Source organism: Ahaetulla prasina, chromosome 2, assembly GCF_028640845.1.
Source record: "Ahaetulla prasina isolate Xishuangbanna chromosome 2, ASM2864084v1, whole genome shotgun sequence".
NCBI lineage: Eukaryota > Metazoa > Chordata > Lepidosauria > Squamata > Colubridae > Ahaetulla > Ahaetulla prasina.
Genome location: NC_080540.1, coordinates 117,453,012 through 117,466,310, shown reverse-complemented (window position 1 = coordinate 117,466,310; position 13,299 = coordinate 117,453,012). Strand labels below are relative to the sequence as shown.

At 42.1% G+C, this 13,299-nt stretch overlaps 2 protein-coding genes across 2 annotated transcripts; both read left to right on the top strand.

The window, feature by feature from the left end:
• The first annotated feature begins 767 nt into the window (after positions 1–767).
• On the top strand, positions 768–5,769 carry LOC131190549 (transforming growth factor beta receptor type 3-like). Its single transcript, XM_058167885.1, has 4 exons — positions 768–2,494; positions 3,848–3,964; positions 5,099–5,332; positions 5,743–5,769. Exons 1-4 carry the CDS (start codon positions 2,258–2,260, stop codon positions 5,767–5,769), a joined length of 615 nt encoding a protein of 204 aa, XP_058023868.1. The 5' UTR covers positions 768–2,257.
• Positions 5,770–5,863: 94 nt separating this feature from the next.
• Positions 5,864–13,197, top strand: TGFBR3L (transforming growth factor beta receptor 3 like). The gene is made up of 8 exons (XM_058171783.1): positions 5,864–6,119; positions 6,508–6,664; positions 7,052–7,241; positions 9,709–9,953; positions 10,875–11,015; positions 11,802–12,119; positions 12,594–12,723; positions 13,016–13,197. Exons 2-8 carry the CDS (start codon positions 6,623–6,625, stop codon positions 13,180–13,182), a joined length of 1,233 nt encoding a protein of 410 aa, XP_058027766.1. The 5' UTR covers positions 5,864–6,119; positions 6,508–6,622; the 3' UTR covers positions 13,183–13,197.
• Positions 13,198–13,299: the final 102 nt, after the last annotated feature.

Genomic DNA, 13,299 nt, shown 5'->3' with positions numbered 1-13,299 from the left:
GCAATTTTGTTGGTCTTTTAATATCTTAATGTTTATTTTATTAAATATTAAATTTACTAATTTAATTTAAATTATAATTATTACCTTTCTGCTGTTTTCCTGCTTTTATGTTAGATATTTTGAATGCTGTTCTAACTCATGATTTTAGCATTTGCAAGCTGTGCTAGAAACTTTGTTCTGAAGGGTGACATATTCATTTGAAAAAGAAATATATACAGAAGGTGTCTTTCCCACTTGCCCTCCCCCAAAATATGAAATAGTATGTATAAATGATCACATTCTGCTGGTTTAATAATTTTCTGTTTTTCTAACGTTAACACAAGTTTCCAACAAGTCTGGGTGGGGTTGGGATGCTGTATCTAAGGCTCTGGGAAGCTGAAGGGCCTTAGATTACATTTCCTGCTGGAAGATGTTCTACAGCAATAATGGTTAACCTTTTTGATGCCGAGTGCCCAAAGCTCAAGCACCCAAATGCATGCATGAATGCCCGAATCCCCAAAATGCAATGTATGCATGTGTCCCCCATGTATGCATGCATGCCCTGCACATGCACCCCATCCCCCACCCATGCACCCCATTCCCCCACATCATTTTGGCTTCTAGATTGGTGTAAGAGGCTTTCCAGGCCCAAAGCACAGCGTGGGGGGGGGGCTCGTGTGGCGCCCTTGCATCCTGTTTTGGGTCTGGAAAGCCTCCTGCACCAACCTGCACCCCCACACACACACATCCCACCCCCGCACATCCCCCGCATGCACCTTGCCCCCATGCATGCTTGGCAGAGACCTGAAGACCAGCTGGCTGGTGGGAGGCATGCACGCATGTGCGGTGAAGCTGGGCTAGGGCAATGGCTGGTGTGGCCACAGAAAGGGCTCTGCATGGCACCTGTGGCATGGGTACCATAGGTTTGCCATCATGGTCCTACAACATTGCCATGAATTGCCATTGACTCCAGCAGGGAACGCAATCTAAGGCTTCAAGAGTAATTGCTGAAGAGAACTTCCCCAGGCAGCTTCTTTAATGTGCTTTCCTCCAGGCAATGATGCAGGACAAAATTGTGAAGCCAGCAAGTGGGATGCTTTTTACAGGTATCAACCTGGGACAAGCTGAGGAAAGTGAAGAATGGATCTTACACTTTGCCCTTAGGCCATGCTTACACCATCTCCCAGAAACCAATGTGCTCTTTTGCTTTTCTGAGGAGCAGAGTCTCTGTTAACCTAGAGATTGCCATCTAAGTTGCGGAGGTGTAGTAGGGCAGCAGGAGAGATATTTCAAGAGAGGCTGTGTGGCTGGCCATCTGTCAAGCATCTGCAGCTGTGGATTATCTTCAAGGTCCCTTTCAAACTGGGCATGATCTGATTCCTGCTTTGCTGGAAAACTCCCTCCCACTCAACAACAATATTTTCTGCCTATCTCTGACTATTTCTTCGCCTTCCTAAAAACACCTGATGGGGCACTGCCAATAAGGTTCAATAAGGTTCAATAAGGACAACAAGGCTCTCACATTAATTACCGGAATAGCCAACAAAAGCTGGTGTCACCTTGCAAAAGGGAGCAGGCACTGGATAATTTGTGTCACACAGATTTGAATGTAGAATTACTAATAGTGATTCTTCTGATGGAATAATGAAGGCGAAGCACAGTAAGATTTATTACAGCTGCTCATTGCAAGAGATACTGGGTGGGTCACATCAAAATTTATAATTGAAACAGATAATAATTAAATAATAATTAAGCCAGAATAGTTTAAAAAAACAGATATTTCACTGACACCCTAATCAGGTCTGGTCTTAAGACTGCCATTTGTCAGAAATGGTGTAGGGTCTCCTGCTTAGGTGGGGTTGGACTAGATGACCTATAAGGTCCTTTCCAACTCTGTTAATCTGTTAATCTGCTTGAAGTCCTTCAGTGTATATCTGATCTGGGTATAATTAACTGAATGGTTGGAGCTGGATATAATTAACAGCACCCCCTGAAGAGGGTGGGGGAGATAATCCAGGTATACTTGCATGATCCAGCAGCTGAATCCTCAAAGAGCAGCAGCATTTGAACAATTGAGAAAAGATCTTGTGAGCCCTGCCCCCAATGACCTTTTCTCCCCAGTGTTTGCTCCACTCCTTGCTTTTCTTGCCCTCTATCCTCATTCACTGTCAGATGTTTCATATTCTTCATATGAGAGCATGGAATAGATGTCATAAAGAAGTAAACAAATTCTAAGTTCAACCTCCTGACTGCTTTGGGATAGATTCTGTATTTGGGAATGAGGAGAAACAGACTGAAGGCAGCTTTGGCACCAGAGGCACAATCTCTGTTTTGCTCTGCAGTTGCCTGGCACCATCTCACTTGTCTGCCTGAGTCTTCCTCCACCTCCCATCCTATCCTGGGCTTTCGGGAGGTTTTGCGAAGAGGCAAAGGATGCACCAGCCGGGGACTCTCCTCCACGGGTCAAGAAGTGCATGTCATCAGCTTGCGCAATGGAGGGGCTGCCAATGCTCAGGTACAGGGAAATTGGGTTGAGGGGGCAGCCCTGGCTAATGCTCTGCGTGGTCTGGCTGCCTCTGACACAGCCCCCTCCTTGAAACTGGCTTGGATTGGGAGGAGTGCGATTCCCACAAAATCTTCTGTCATGGAATCTGATAAGAACTCAGATAAGCCCTAAATGTTAGGGGGCCAGGTGACCTGAGGAATTGCCATTACATCAACCTGTCCCATCTGGTCATGCAGGGAAGCTATGCTGTGGACTCCTCAGTTAAAGAATTTCAACTGGTGGGGTCCAGGAAGAGGGCCTTCTTTGCTGTTGCCCTTGCCCTCAGAACATCCTCCTTTCCCCTCCCCAGAGGAGAAGCAGCACCCCCACTCTCTCTCCTGGCCTTTCAAAAGAGTCTGCCAACTTGCATGGGACTTCCGGAGCAGCCTACAATTCTAGGGCTGGTTGGTACCTTAAGGCCCTCCACTCATCTTTTAACTTTTAACTGATTTTAATTATGTTTCCACCTGGTTCCTTTTACTGATGTATTGTATTTTTATATGTTTTTTATACTCTTATGCTTTTAAACCACACCTCCCAGAGTCACTCTGAGAGTGAGATGGGCAGTACCTAAAATTTGATAAACAGATAAATCAATCTCTAGGAACTGAGTTCGAACTTAAAATAGAAAGCTCAATAAATGCCCAATTACAGTCCCGTAAGTCTGGAAAATGAATTCTTCTCCTCACATCACGTGGTAATTTATGCGGTAAAACTTTTTAAGGGTGACCCTAATAGATAAAATGATTTGGTAGCTTATACATTATTTGCTTACAATGATATGAAGAAATAAAAAAAAGGAAAACCTCATCAAATATAGATCAGCTTTGAAATTTGTTTGCTTGTTTGGTTAAATAATGTATATGCCCCTCCCATTTCACAGCTGTGATTCTGGGCAGCATACCAAGATTAAAACAATCATAACAGTATCAACTAATTGTGCCCTGGTTAAACAGTAACTGCCAAAAGAAAAGAACATCTCCACAAAACTTGCCGAACTGCCAGGGCCAAATATCTGGAGGAAAAGCCAGGTCTTTAGAGCCTTACAAAACTGTATCAGGGTAAGGGCTTATGGCCAGATACTCTTCCACAAGGCAAGCTATTAATGCAATCTTAATCACATTTGTCATACTTCTGATATCCTCATGAATTCTGGGCTGTCTCTGTAGATCTTGCTTCATTTCTGCCAAAATTGGAGATAAAAATTTAAGTTTATCAGATGAAGGTATGCCAAGAACCATTTTACAAAGATACATACACAGAACATAATCTAAAATGTAAATCTGTGCCGAAGAGATTTTTATCTTTTTGACTCCATTTCAGGTAACTCTTACGTTGGCTCCAAATCTTCTGAGCGGTGCCCCCATCTTTGTATTGCATTCCCAGCAGCCAGTGCAATGGAAGTTGTCAACTTCTCCTGGGAAAAATTGGACCTTCCAGGTGAGAACAGAATTTGGACTGAACATTCTACAGGACAAAGGTGGAGAATATTACATTTGGAACCTATGAAGGGGAGGTGACTTTACTCAGAGCAAATAAAGATGATGAACAAAATCTTAGCATAAAGGATAGATTGGTAGCAAATCAATTTTTAATAGTGCTTTAAATCATATAAAATCCACAATCATCTATATTTGTTTGAGCCAGGGATGAAATCCACTTACCTCTGCTACCGGTTCACAAATGTGAGAGCGCACACCTCCACGCATATGCAGAGCCTTCTGCACATGCACAGAGGGTTAAAGATGGGATGTGAAGATGTCCGGGCGGGTGGGTGGAGTTTACCACTGCCGGTGCTACCGGTTCGCCCAAGCCGGATAGAACCGGCTGCATTTCACCACTGGTTTGAGCTTAGGATCATCTTGTACAATAACTTATTATTGTTCTACCATATAGATGGGAGAATTGAGTTAGTGAGGTTTCAATAGGACTTTCCTTAGACATGTGGCAAAAGGAGGACCTGTCCTCCTATCTTCCATCTGGCAGGCAGGCATAGCTTTCAATTCAAATACTGTCCAGCTTTTTGAATATCTACAACAAGCATGTCCAACCTTTTGGTTTGCCTGAGCCACATTAAGTGAAGAGGAATTGTCTTAGGCTGCAAATAAAATAGTTAATGCATATACATAACTAACTTCCTTTATTTTTTTTATATTTGTTGTTATGAACATGCCTGATCTACAAGATACTTCTTGAGCCTCCCAACCAGCTTTAGTACATTCCTGCAACTGAAAAATCAGAAGTCTTTCTGATGCTGGAAAAAGTAATTTCATATACTTGTAGACCTAGGTACTTTTTTTTTCTTTTTCTTTTGCAATTTTTCACTGTAACTTTTGACACTGATGTCAAAAAAACTAAAGAGTGTGTCCCCCTTTTGCTCCCATTTGTCCTTTTCAATTGTTTGCCTGTTCACATATATATAGTAACCCTAGGTTTGAGTGGGCCTGTAAATATATGGCTGTAGGGTACCTCTTGTCACTGTCTCCCAGATTAAAGTAAAAATGAGAAATGCTTGGGGGAATCAAATTAATTTAAGGCCAAGATTCTTTATCTTTATCTTTCCCTTGTCTCCAGGTCTCTCTGGGCTCTAGCATTTCAGCCACTCAGCTGGTGGCATCTGCAGAGACCGACTTCCCAAATACTGCGAGAGGCCTGCTTAAGTGGGCACAAAGGAAGCATGGAGGGGTCACTTCATTGGCTGAGTATCGTGGAGTCAATACAATCTACACACGCCTGGGATCTGGTATGGGCCACACAGAAGCAAAGCCGGCTTCAGAATTACCTGCTCTTTCTATGGGGGGATGGGATGTACTCTGGAGCAGGGGTCTCCAACCTTGGCAACTTTAAGACTTGTGGACTTCAACTCCCAGAATTCCTCAGCCAGCAAAGCTGGGAGTTGAAGTCCACAGGTCTTAAAGTTGCCAAGGTTGGAGACCCCTGCTCTGGAGGGCTTAATGCAGATGGTGGAAGTTGTGGGGTTTAGCAGTGTAATAGAGTAGCAGTGAAATGAGTGTGAGCATGTTGTGTTTGTATGGCGGGGGAGGTAGAAAGGAGCCTTTGAGTTTAGACCTAAAAAGAAGGGCTTCAGGAAGGAGGAAAACCAGGCTTCTCACCTGAATCAGATGCAAGTATGAATCCATAAGTGTTATTAAATTAGATTATTATTAAATGAATAATTATGCTAAAAATATACAGGTTACAATTTGTTTCGTGTTTAGGTGGATCCTATCAGTCATAAAGGTTGAATGAAATAAAGGCAGGCACCACGTGAATTCAACAAGGTCAAGTGAAAGCCAACCAAAAGAGTGGAATTGGATTGAAAGGGTCTTTGATGTTAAATTAGCGGAAACAGCCAAAGTTTTTTTTTCCTTAGTAAGATCCTACCTCAGCAGTTACATACATTCTTAATTCTTTTTTTGCTTTGTCCTTCAATAGGTGGGAATGCCCAGGCAACTTGCAAATTGCATAGGAATTTCCTAACATCCAAGCACTTGGCTTCTCAACGCCAGCTGCAGCCTCTGAGAATTTGCCAGAATCCTGACCCGCCTCAAGATCTTGAAGTTCACATTATCCTTTCCAAAGGTGTTGCCCCCAGGTATGCACTCGCACCTTGTCCAGAGGGTCTAACATTGATGGGTGGCTGGAAATAACACAGCAAAGCCATTTATATTTAGAAGACGCTGGAGTTTTATGGAACGCTGACATTGTTCTTTGGAGTTGGGTGGGGAATGGAAAAGGATGGAAAAAACAGGCCTATGATAAACTGCATCAAAATGGCTTATCTCAAAGTACCTAAAAATGAAATAAAAATCACAAACATTGGGAACAGGCTTGCAAATATAATTCACTTTGGATGTTGCTGAAACCGTGTGTGTGTGTGTGCGTGTGTGTGATATTCAAGGAATCCTAACAATTTGTGGAAGCACAGACCTGATTCCATAATTTTTAACTTGATGGTCTGATACTAAAGGGGGAGATGGCAGTCTGCTCTCTTCTAGGCCCAAGCTGGCCCCTCTGATTGTGGAGCTTCATGCGGTTGGAAGATCTCCACGCCAGGGGCTCCTCCTGATCCTGAAGAGCGAAGGAACTGCCCAATGGATGGTTCGTGTCCACTGTTTCACTGGACAGCTGCATGTACTGGTACGGGCAGGATCTGCCATGGCACACTTTGGGCTTCTTGATGCTCTCTTTTCAGCAAAAAAAATGCTATTGGTAGATACCTGACATTGTCTGTCTCCTCATTTGCAAATGTAAATACAAATATTTACAGAATTAGGCAGTCTCACCCACCTTTTTCTGTATGCTAGTCTGTACCATTGTTCTCCCTGGCATCAAACACTATTTCTTTGGCTGGATGTCACTCCACATTATTCCTTATTGGTGAAAGAGAGGAGTTGCTTTTCTACCTACGAACCTTTCTAAGCACTATCATTCTGTTTGATTCCCTGGCCTGCCTCCCCTTTGAGTTAGCTGTTGCTCTTGATTTCAGTGCTCTCAACGTATCCATCTGGACTGCTTTCATTCCAGGCTTCACACAAAGTCACGGTCAGCAACCCAGAAAAGAAGCAGCCTCTCACTGTGATTCAGCAGATATCTCTTGAGCTGGCTAATGCTAGAGATCCTTTACAATATGCAGCAGAGCAGAAGCTACCGGCATTCACCTCTTACACCGAAGCTGAGCGGGTGAACAGGTTTCTTCTGATTGTTGGACTGAATGGTAGGTAGTTGTTCAAAGGACTGAGGTGGAAAAATACCGTATTTTTTGGAGTATATGACACACCTTTTCCCCAAAAAAAGAAAGTAAAAATCTGGGTGCGTCTTATACTCCAAATACAGCCCACGCAGCTTCTCAAATGGAGGTTTCAGAGGCGGAAAGAAGCTTCAGAAAAGAAGCCCCCAAACAGACCTTCAGAGGCTTTTTTTCTGAAGTTCTGTTTTGGAGGCTTTCAGAGGCAGAAAAAAGTTTTTTCTGAAACAGAGTTTCAGAGACAGGAAAAAAAAAAAAAGCAAGGCAGAGAGCTCACAACTAAGGAACCTGCTGCTAAAATTCACCTCTGGGAACAGCTGATTGGGGGTATTCTGGGAGGCCAATCCACCTGCCAATCAGCTTTTTTTTATTTTCCTCCCCAAAAACTAAAGTGCGTCTTATACTCTGAAAAATACGGTTCTCACCAAAGACCAATAAAGGGGATTATTTGAACCTCAGGATTGTAGGAAGCTAAGGAGTGTGGTACAGCAAATTGCACTCCTTACTAGCACTGTTGATGTTACCTTGTTTGAGTAATAAAACTTCTGCAAGAAAACAAGCAAGGTCAGAAAGCACTAAGGACCCCTCATTCACTGAATAGTTTGGAAACATACCAACAGTGTATCATGAGGGACAGGAGCATTGTTATACCTCTATTCTGGAAATTCATTTTGCAATACCTTCTGCATTGTTTTTAATTCTTTCTGCAAAAAGACTGGTGGTACTCTGTCTTATGGAACTGAGATAACCAGAAAGAGGTAGAGGGAGATCTTTCATGTACTTTAGTAATCAGGAGTAAAGACTGACTTGAAACCCAACCAAATTTTACAATTTTTTAGATTTTTGAAGTGTCATATCTTCCCATCATAAATATTTTTGAATTATTGACTATGACTAATAGTCTATTCAGATTTTTTGATATAGCCGAACCTCTTCTGATAGGCCACACTACATGGTGAGTATACCCAAGGAGACTGAGGTTGAACTTGAAGCCAACTGACATCTGTGTGAAATGATGGAAATTATTATTTGATCTTTTTAAATATACAAGTCAAGGCAGAGAACTTACTTCAGACTAATTTGCATCTCATAAAAGGCGAGCACAATTCAAGTCGCACTGACAATGTCTCCTCAAATGGTGACGAAACATTTGAAACCAAATTACCAAACTTGGAGCTCAAACCAACAGCCTAGGAAAACTTGTTTTTTTTAAAAAAACATTTTAAAGCTATGTATCACAAGAGTGTCAATGAGCTCAAAAACTGTGATCACAAAGCTCAGGTTTTATTTGATATTAATCTATTAAATTATTTCGTAAAATAGTAATTTTAACGATTTGAAAAAAACAATTATATGGACGAACCTTCTGACACATCCTAGGCTGGCCAGCTACTCAAGAGACCTTCAGTGCAAGGATGGTTGTTCTCAGCCAATCTCTGCAAATGCCTAACATTGCAGTTTATATTTACTTTTCCAATACTCAAAGGGCCACCAATATACTGATTTAAAAATTTGTGAAATAATTAAGAGCACATGGGACAGGCTTAACATCTAATTAAATGGAGGAATTAGTGAGAAATTGTTTTTTTTTAAATTATGCAGATGATTATCCATGCTTAATAAAGGAGTTTCCTTGGGAAAAGTAGAAAGAGAGAAAAAGTAAGGAAAACAATTGTTACAACTCAGATTTGCATACAAATTTAAAAAGCCCATCCATCCAACTAACTTAACTAGTTGCTTGTGATTTGCTTTTCATATCATGTGCAGAAATCTTTGCTGGAAGATCCATTGGAAAAGTGTATTAGTTTAACTGGCTGGATGGGCCCAAATCCAGCCAGTTATATTTGGGGGGATTTAAAACCAGGCATCCTTTTGGCGGAAAGAGATTGCTGTTTGGAACAATTGTGATTAAAATTAATTTTCTAATGCAGACTGCCTAGTTAGTAAACCCATCAGTACTGTACTTAGTTTAGATTAAAAAAGAAAGGAAGGTTGTTGTTTTTTTAGTTAATCTTCAGGTTAATGGTATTGGAGCCATGACTCTCTAGAGGGCGCTGCTAGTATGCCAGATAAAAGAGTTTGCAGATAAATCACATACTGCAGTGAAGGTGCAGTGAGGGTAACATGACACATTATATTAATTTAATTGTCCTGGCACTATGTATAGACAGCTGACCCCAAATGTGCCTCTATGTTTTTTTGCTGAGTGTATAAAATATTTCATGACACTCACAACTTAATGTCCGCCTGATTTTACTGTATAGAGATCATTCCACCTCTTTGTTCCACTGAACACACTGAATCCATAGAGGAGAGAATCATATCGTACTGAAACTCAAACCTTTATGAGCTCAGTAATACATGAAAGAGTTCACCTACTAAAAGAAGCTGCTGTCTGTATCTCACACTTGTTCTCTCTCTCTCTCTGTCTTTGCAGAGGCCACACCTGCTGTTCCTCTGGAGAATCATGAACCCTTTGGGCCCATGTTCTTGCATCTTTCCAAACTTGCAGTTGAGAGACAGCCGTTTCCAGAGGCTGTCGCCACAGGCTGGGAAAACAAATGGAAGAGAGAGGACAGTTCTGTTCTCTCTACCTTGCCTGCCACTGAAACGGAGAAAGTTGAGTCTGATTTATGCCACGGGATCCAAAAGCCCATGCATGAAAGGGAGGATATAAAGAAAGTAAGTAAATTAGCTGAGATGGTTCCAGGTTTGGAGAGAGAATAGGTCTCCTAGAATACGATTTCATATGGAAGGGTGGATGGGTAGACCTTCAGCTGCCACCAAGAACACCATTTGTAAGAGATTGCATTGCATAAACATAGGAAGCTACTTCAAAGAATGATGCAACTAGCCAGCCGAACTTTTGTTGGTAGGAATGGCTGAGTAGAATGAGTAAACTGCTACTTTACAGATAAAATGTCAGCTCTTTGCTGAAACAAAGCCATTAAACAACCAGGCACAAAGGTGTTCTTACAGAATACATTAGTTTTTAGAGGTAATCTTAGCATACACTTCAGTACAGGGATGAAATCCAGCAGGTTCTGACAGGTTCTGGAGAACTGATAGTGGAAATTTTGAGCAGTTTGGAGAACCGGTAGTGGAAATTTTGAGTAGTTTGGAGAACCAGCAAATACCCCCTTTGGCTGGCCCCAGAGTGGGCTGGGAATGGTGTTTTTGCAATATCCTTCCCCCAGGAGTGGTGAGGGAATGGGAATTTTGCAATATCCTTCTCCTGGAGTGGGGTGGGAATGGAGATTTTGCAGTATCCTTCCCCTGCCACGCCCACCAAGCCACACCACGCCCATCAAGCCATACCTACAGAACCTGTAGCAAAAAAATATGGATTTCACCATTGCTTCAGTACCTTTCTGGTCTGGTTGCTAAAGAACACTTCACATGAAATCTTTTAAGCCTTAGCTTGCATGCTTGGTGATTTTCTGTCCAACAATATTCCTTGCCCTGATTGACAATAGCAGTTAAATATATGGAGGTGGTTGACAGACCAATAGAAGGTCTGAGATTCTTACAATTAAACTCTTGTGCCAAATATAAACCTCTTTCTTTCTTAAAGTTTCCCTTGTATTTTCTACTTCACCTCAGGCATTTTCCTCAGAAGACAAAAAGTTACAGGACCGTCTTTTTCACCATGTCCAGCTCAGCCTAGAAGTGTCCAGTTCTGAGGCATTCGTCAAACAACTAGGACTCTTTATCGTCCCTGCCAACAGCCAGATCTTTGTGGAAGTAACAAACAATTTTGAAAAAAAAAATATTTCTGGTGCAGAAATTCAAATTTCTTGTCCCTTAAATAGTGCACGGCCACTTCACAATTCCAAGCTGTCTTATTTCAGCAGTTGTGGCCAGGAGTACCAGCATCTCTCACCTTAATTAGGCCAAAGTCTGCTTATTTCTTTTAAAGTACCAATTTAGATACTACTGAGATGATGGGCTTCAAAATCCAGCTTATCTGGAGGGTATCAGCTTTGGGAAACTGGGAAAGAAGATCCTCAAAGACTATGTTACTTAGAGGCTACTTCTAGGCTCCTTCAAGGATTGGTCACTTGAGTGAATATTTTTTTTCTTTTTTTGGTAGCAGTTATGTAAGAAAAAGTGAGTTTTTAGGTTGGATTTCCTCTATTGGGAAGCCTTCAGTAAACAAGCCTTCATTTTGCCAAATACAGTTGTTGGGATTACCCAGTTTTTACAAGGAAATAGTATAAACTGTTGAGGATGATAGAGGACAGGAAGGCCTGGAGGAATGTTGTCCATGGGGTCGCGATGGGTTGGACACGATTTCACAACTAACAACAACAAATATAAACTGTTAGCTGGTCAGTCAGCATTTTTTGGGAGAGTTTTTTTTAGAAAAGTAACTACAACCATATTTATGATAACCATCAAGAAAAATCCATATGGTTGTATATATTTGGTTCCAGCCCCTGCAGGCAGAGTCCCAAAATACTTTCTCTATTCCTTACTCCGTTCTTTCAAGATCAAGCATTTGGGTTTGTTTGTTTTTTTGTCCTCCAGGCATCTTTGGTCACATTTCACTTCTGTCTTGGCTTCACCATCCAACAATGCTTCATCTCTGCCTCTTCGGATTCTTCAGTGATAACTTCATACCTGCTTATCCAGCATGGCTGTGCAGCTGATTCCCATGTCAACCTGTTAGCACCTCAACAGACAGTTCAGGACCAAACATTGCGCCCAAGTTACCACCAACGCCAAGGATTAAGTTTTGTGCTCCAGCCTCGCTCCAATCACTCCATTCATTTCTTACATTGCCGCCTGACACTCTGCAGCAGGGAACCTCATGACTCCAGCAAAACTAGCAGTTTAATCCCCAAGGTCTCTATAGCCTTTTAGAGCAGGGAAATGAGCTTTTAACAACTGTCCAGGAGCTCTGTGCAAATACTCACTTTCTGTCTCCGACAGTGCCCTGACATAAGAAAATGTCTTGTGTTAGGTCAGGCTACCTGCCAAGCTTTGGGTTGACCATTTGGATAGAGAGGGTATAAGACACCCATGTTTCTTCCACCTGTCTTGGAGGTTTTGTATGCAAATCAGGTGCTCGATCACTGAGCTATGGCATATGTTTTGTCCAAAGCGTGGAAAAGTAGTGCTTAAGAACAACTGAGAACTTGGGGGCAAGGCAAAAGGGAAGCTTCTTAATTTATCTCAAATGAGTTTCTGCACAGAATTGCTTAATGTAACTTATTTGGGAAATTAGATGCATGATCTTATTGAAAAAGACAGTGGCATTGGGTTCAGATGTTTTCCCCCTTGCAAAGAGATACTCTTTGAGACAGATTTTTATTTCAGTGCCAGTTTGAGAACAAAGCCTGCAGGAGAGAAGAGCCAGCCAGCAGGGACTTCCAGCGTACCTTCACAAAGCCCATCATGGTGACCGTAGAAACTCCACTCAGACCAGCTCCTCCTACTCTGAAGCCAGGTAGGCGCTTGGCTGTTGACTCGGGAGAATGGCATCCCTCGCTCCAGAGAGATTCCAGTGCCTGCATTTTGGGGAAGACAATCCACACCACTCCTTTCCAGGATATGAATGAAAATCCAGAGATATATGACACTTTCTTGTGCATCTCCTCACATCTAGTTATAGGCAATACAAAGCAGTGATTGGGTGGGCCAGTGTAACTCAAAAATATGCACTTGCTTTATGGAAGCCATTTCCAGATTTATGTTTTTGTCAGTCTCTCCCTCCTTGACTCTTACATTCTTTGCCACAGATAATTCCCTGGCTAACCAGCAAGCAAAAGCAAAGGAGACCAGGAAGTTGCAGAAGGCACAGCAAGTTCCAAGTGAGTATGTGCTGAAGTCTTACTTTTTTAAACAAATATCCTGGGATATGGAGAATAAAGTCAATTCTGAATCTGAATGCCATCTCCTCTCCTAGAAGAGCTCCCAGGGCTTTTCCCATAGCTCAGTTCAAGTGCTCTACTCCCATCTGTGAACCAGCAGATAAGCCTTGCTCTTCCCATTGCTGTTCCCCATTGCATTTAACCCTGGCTTG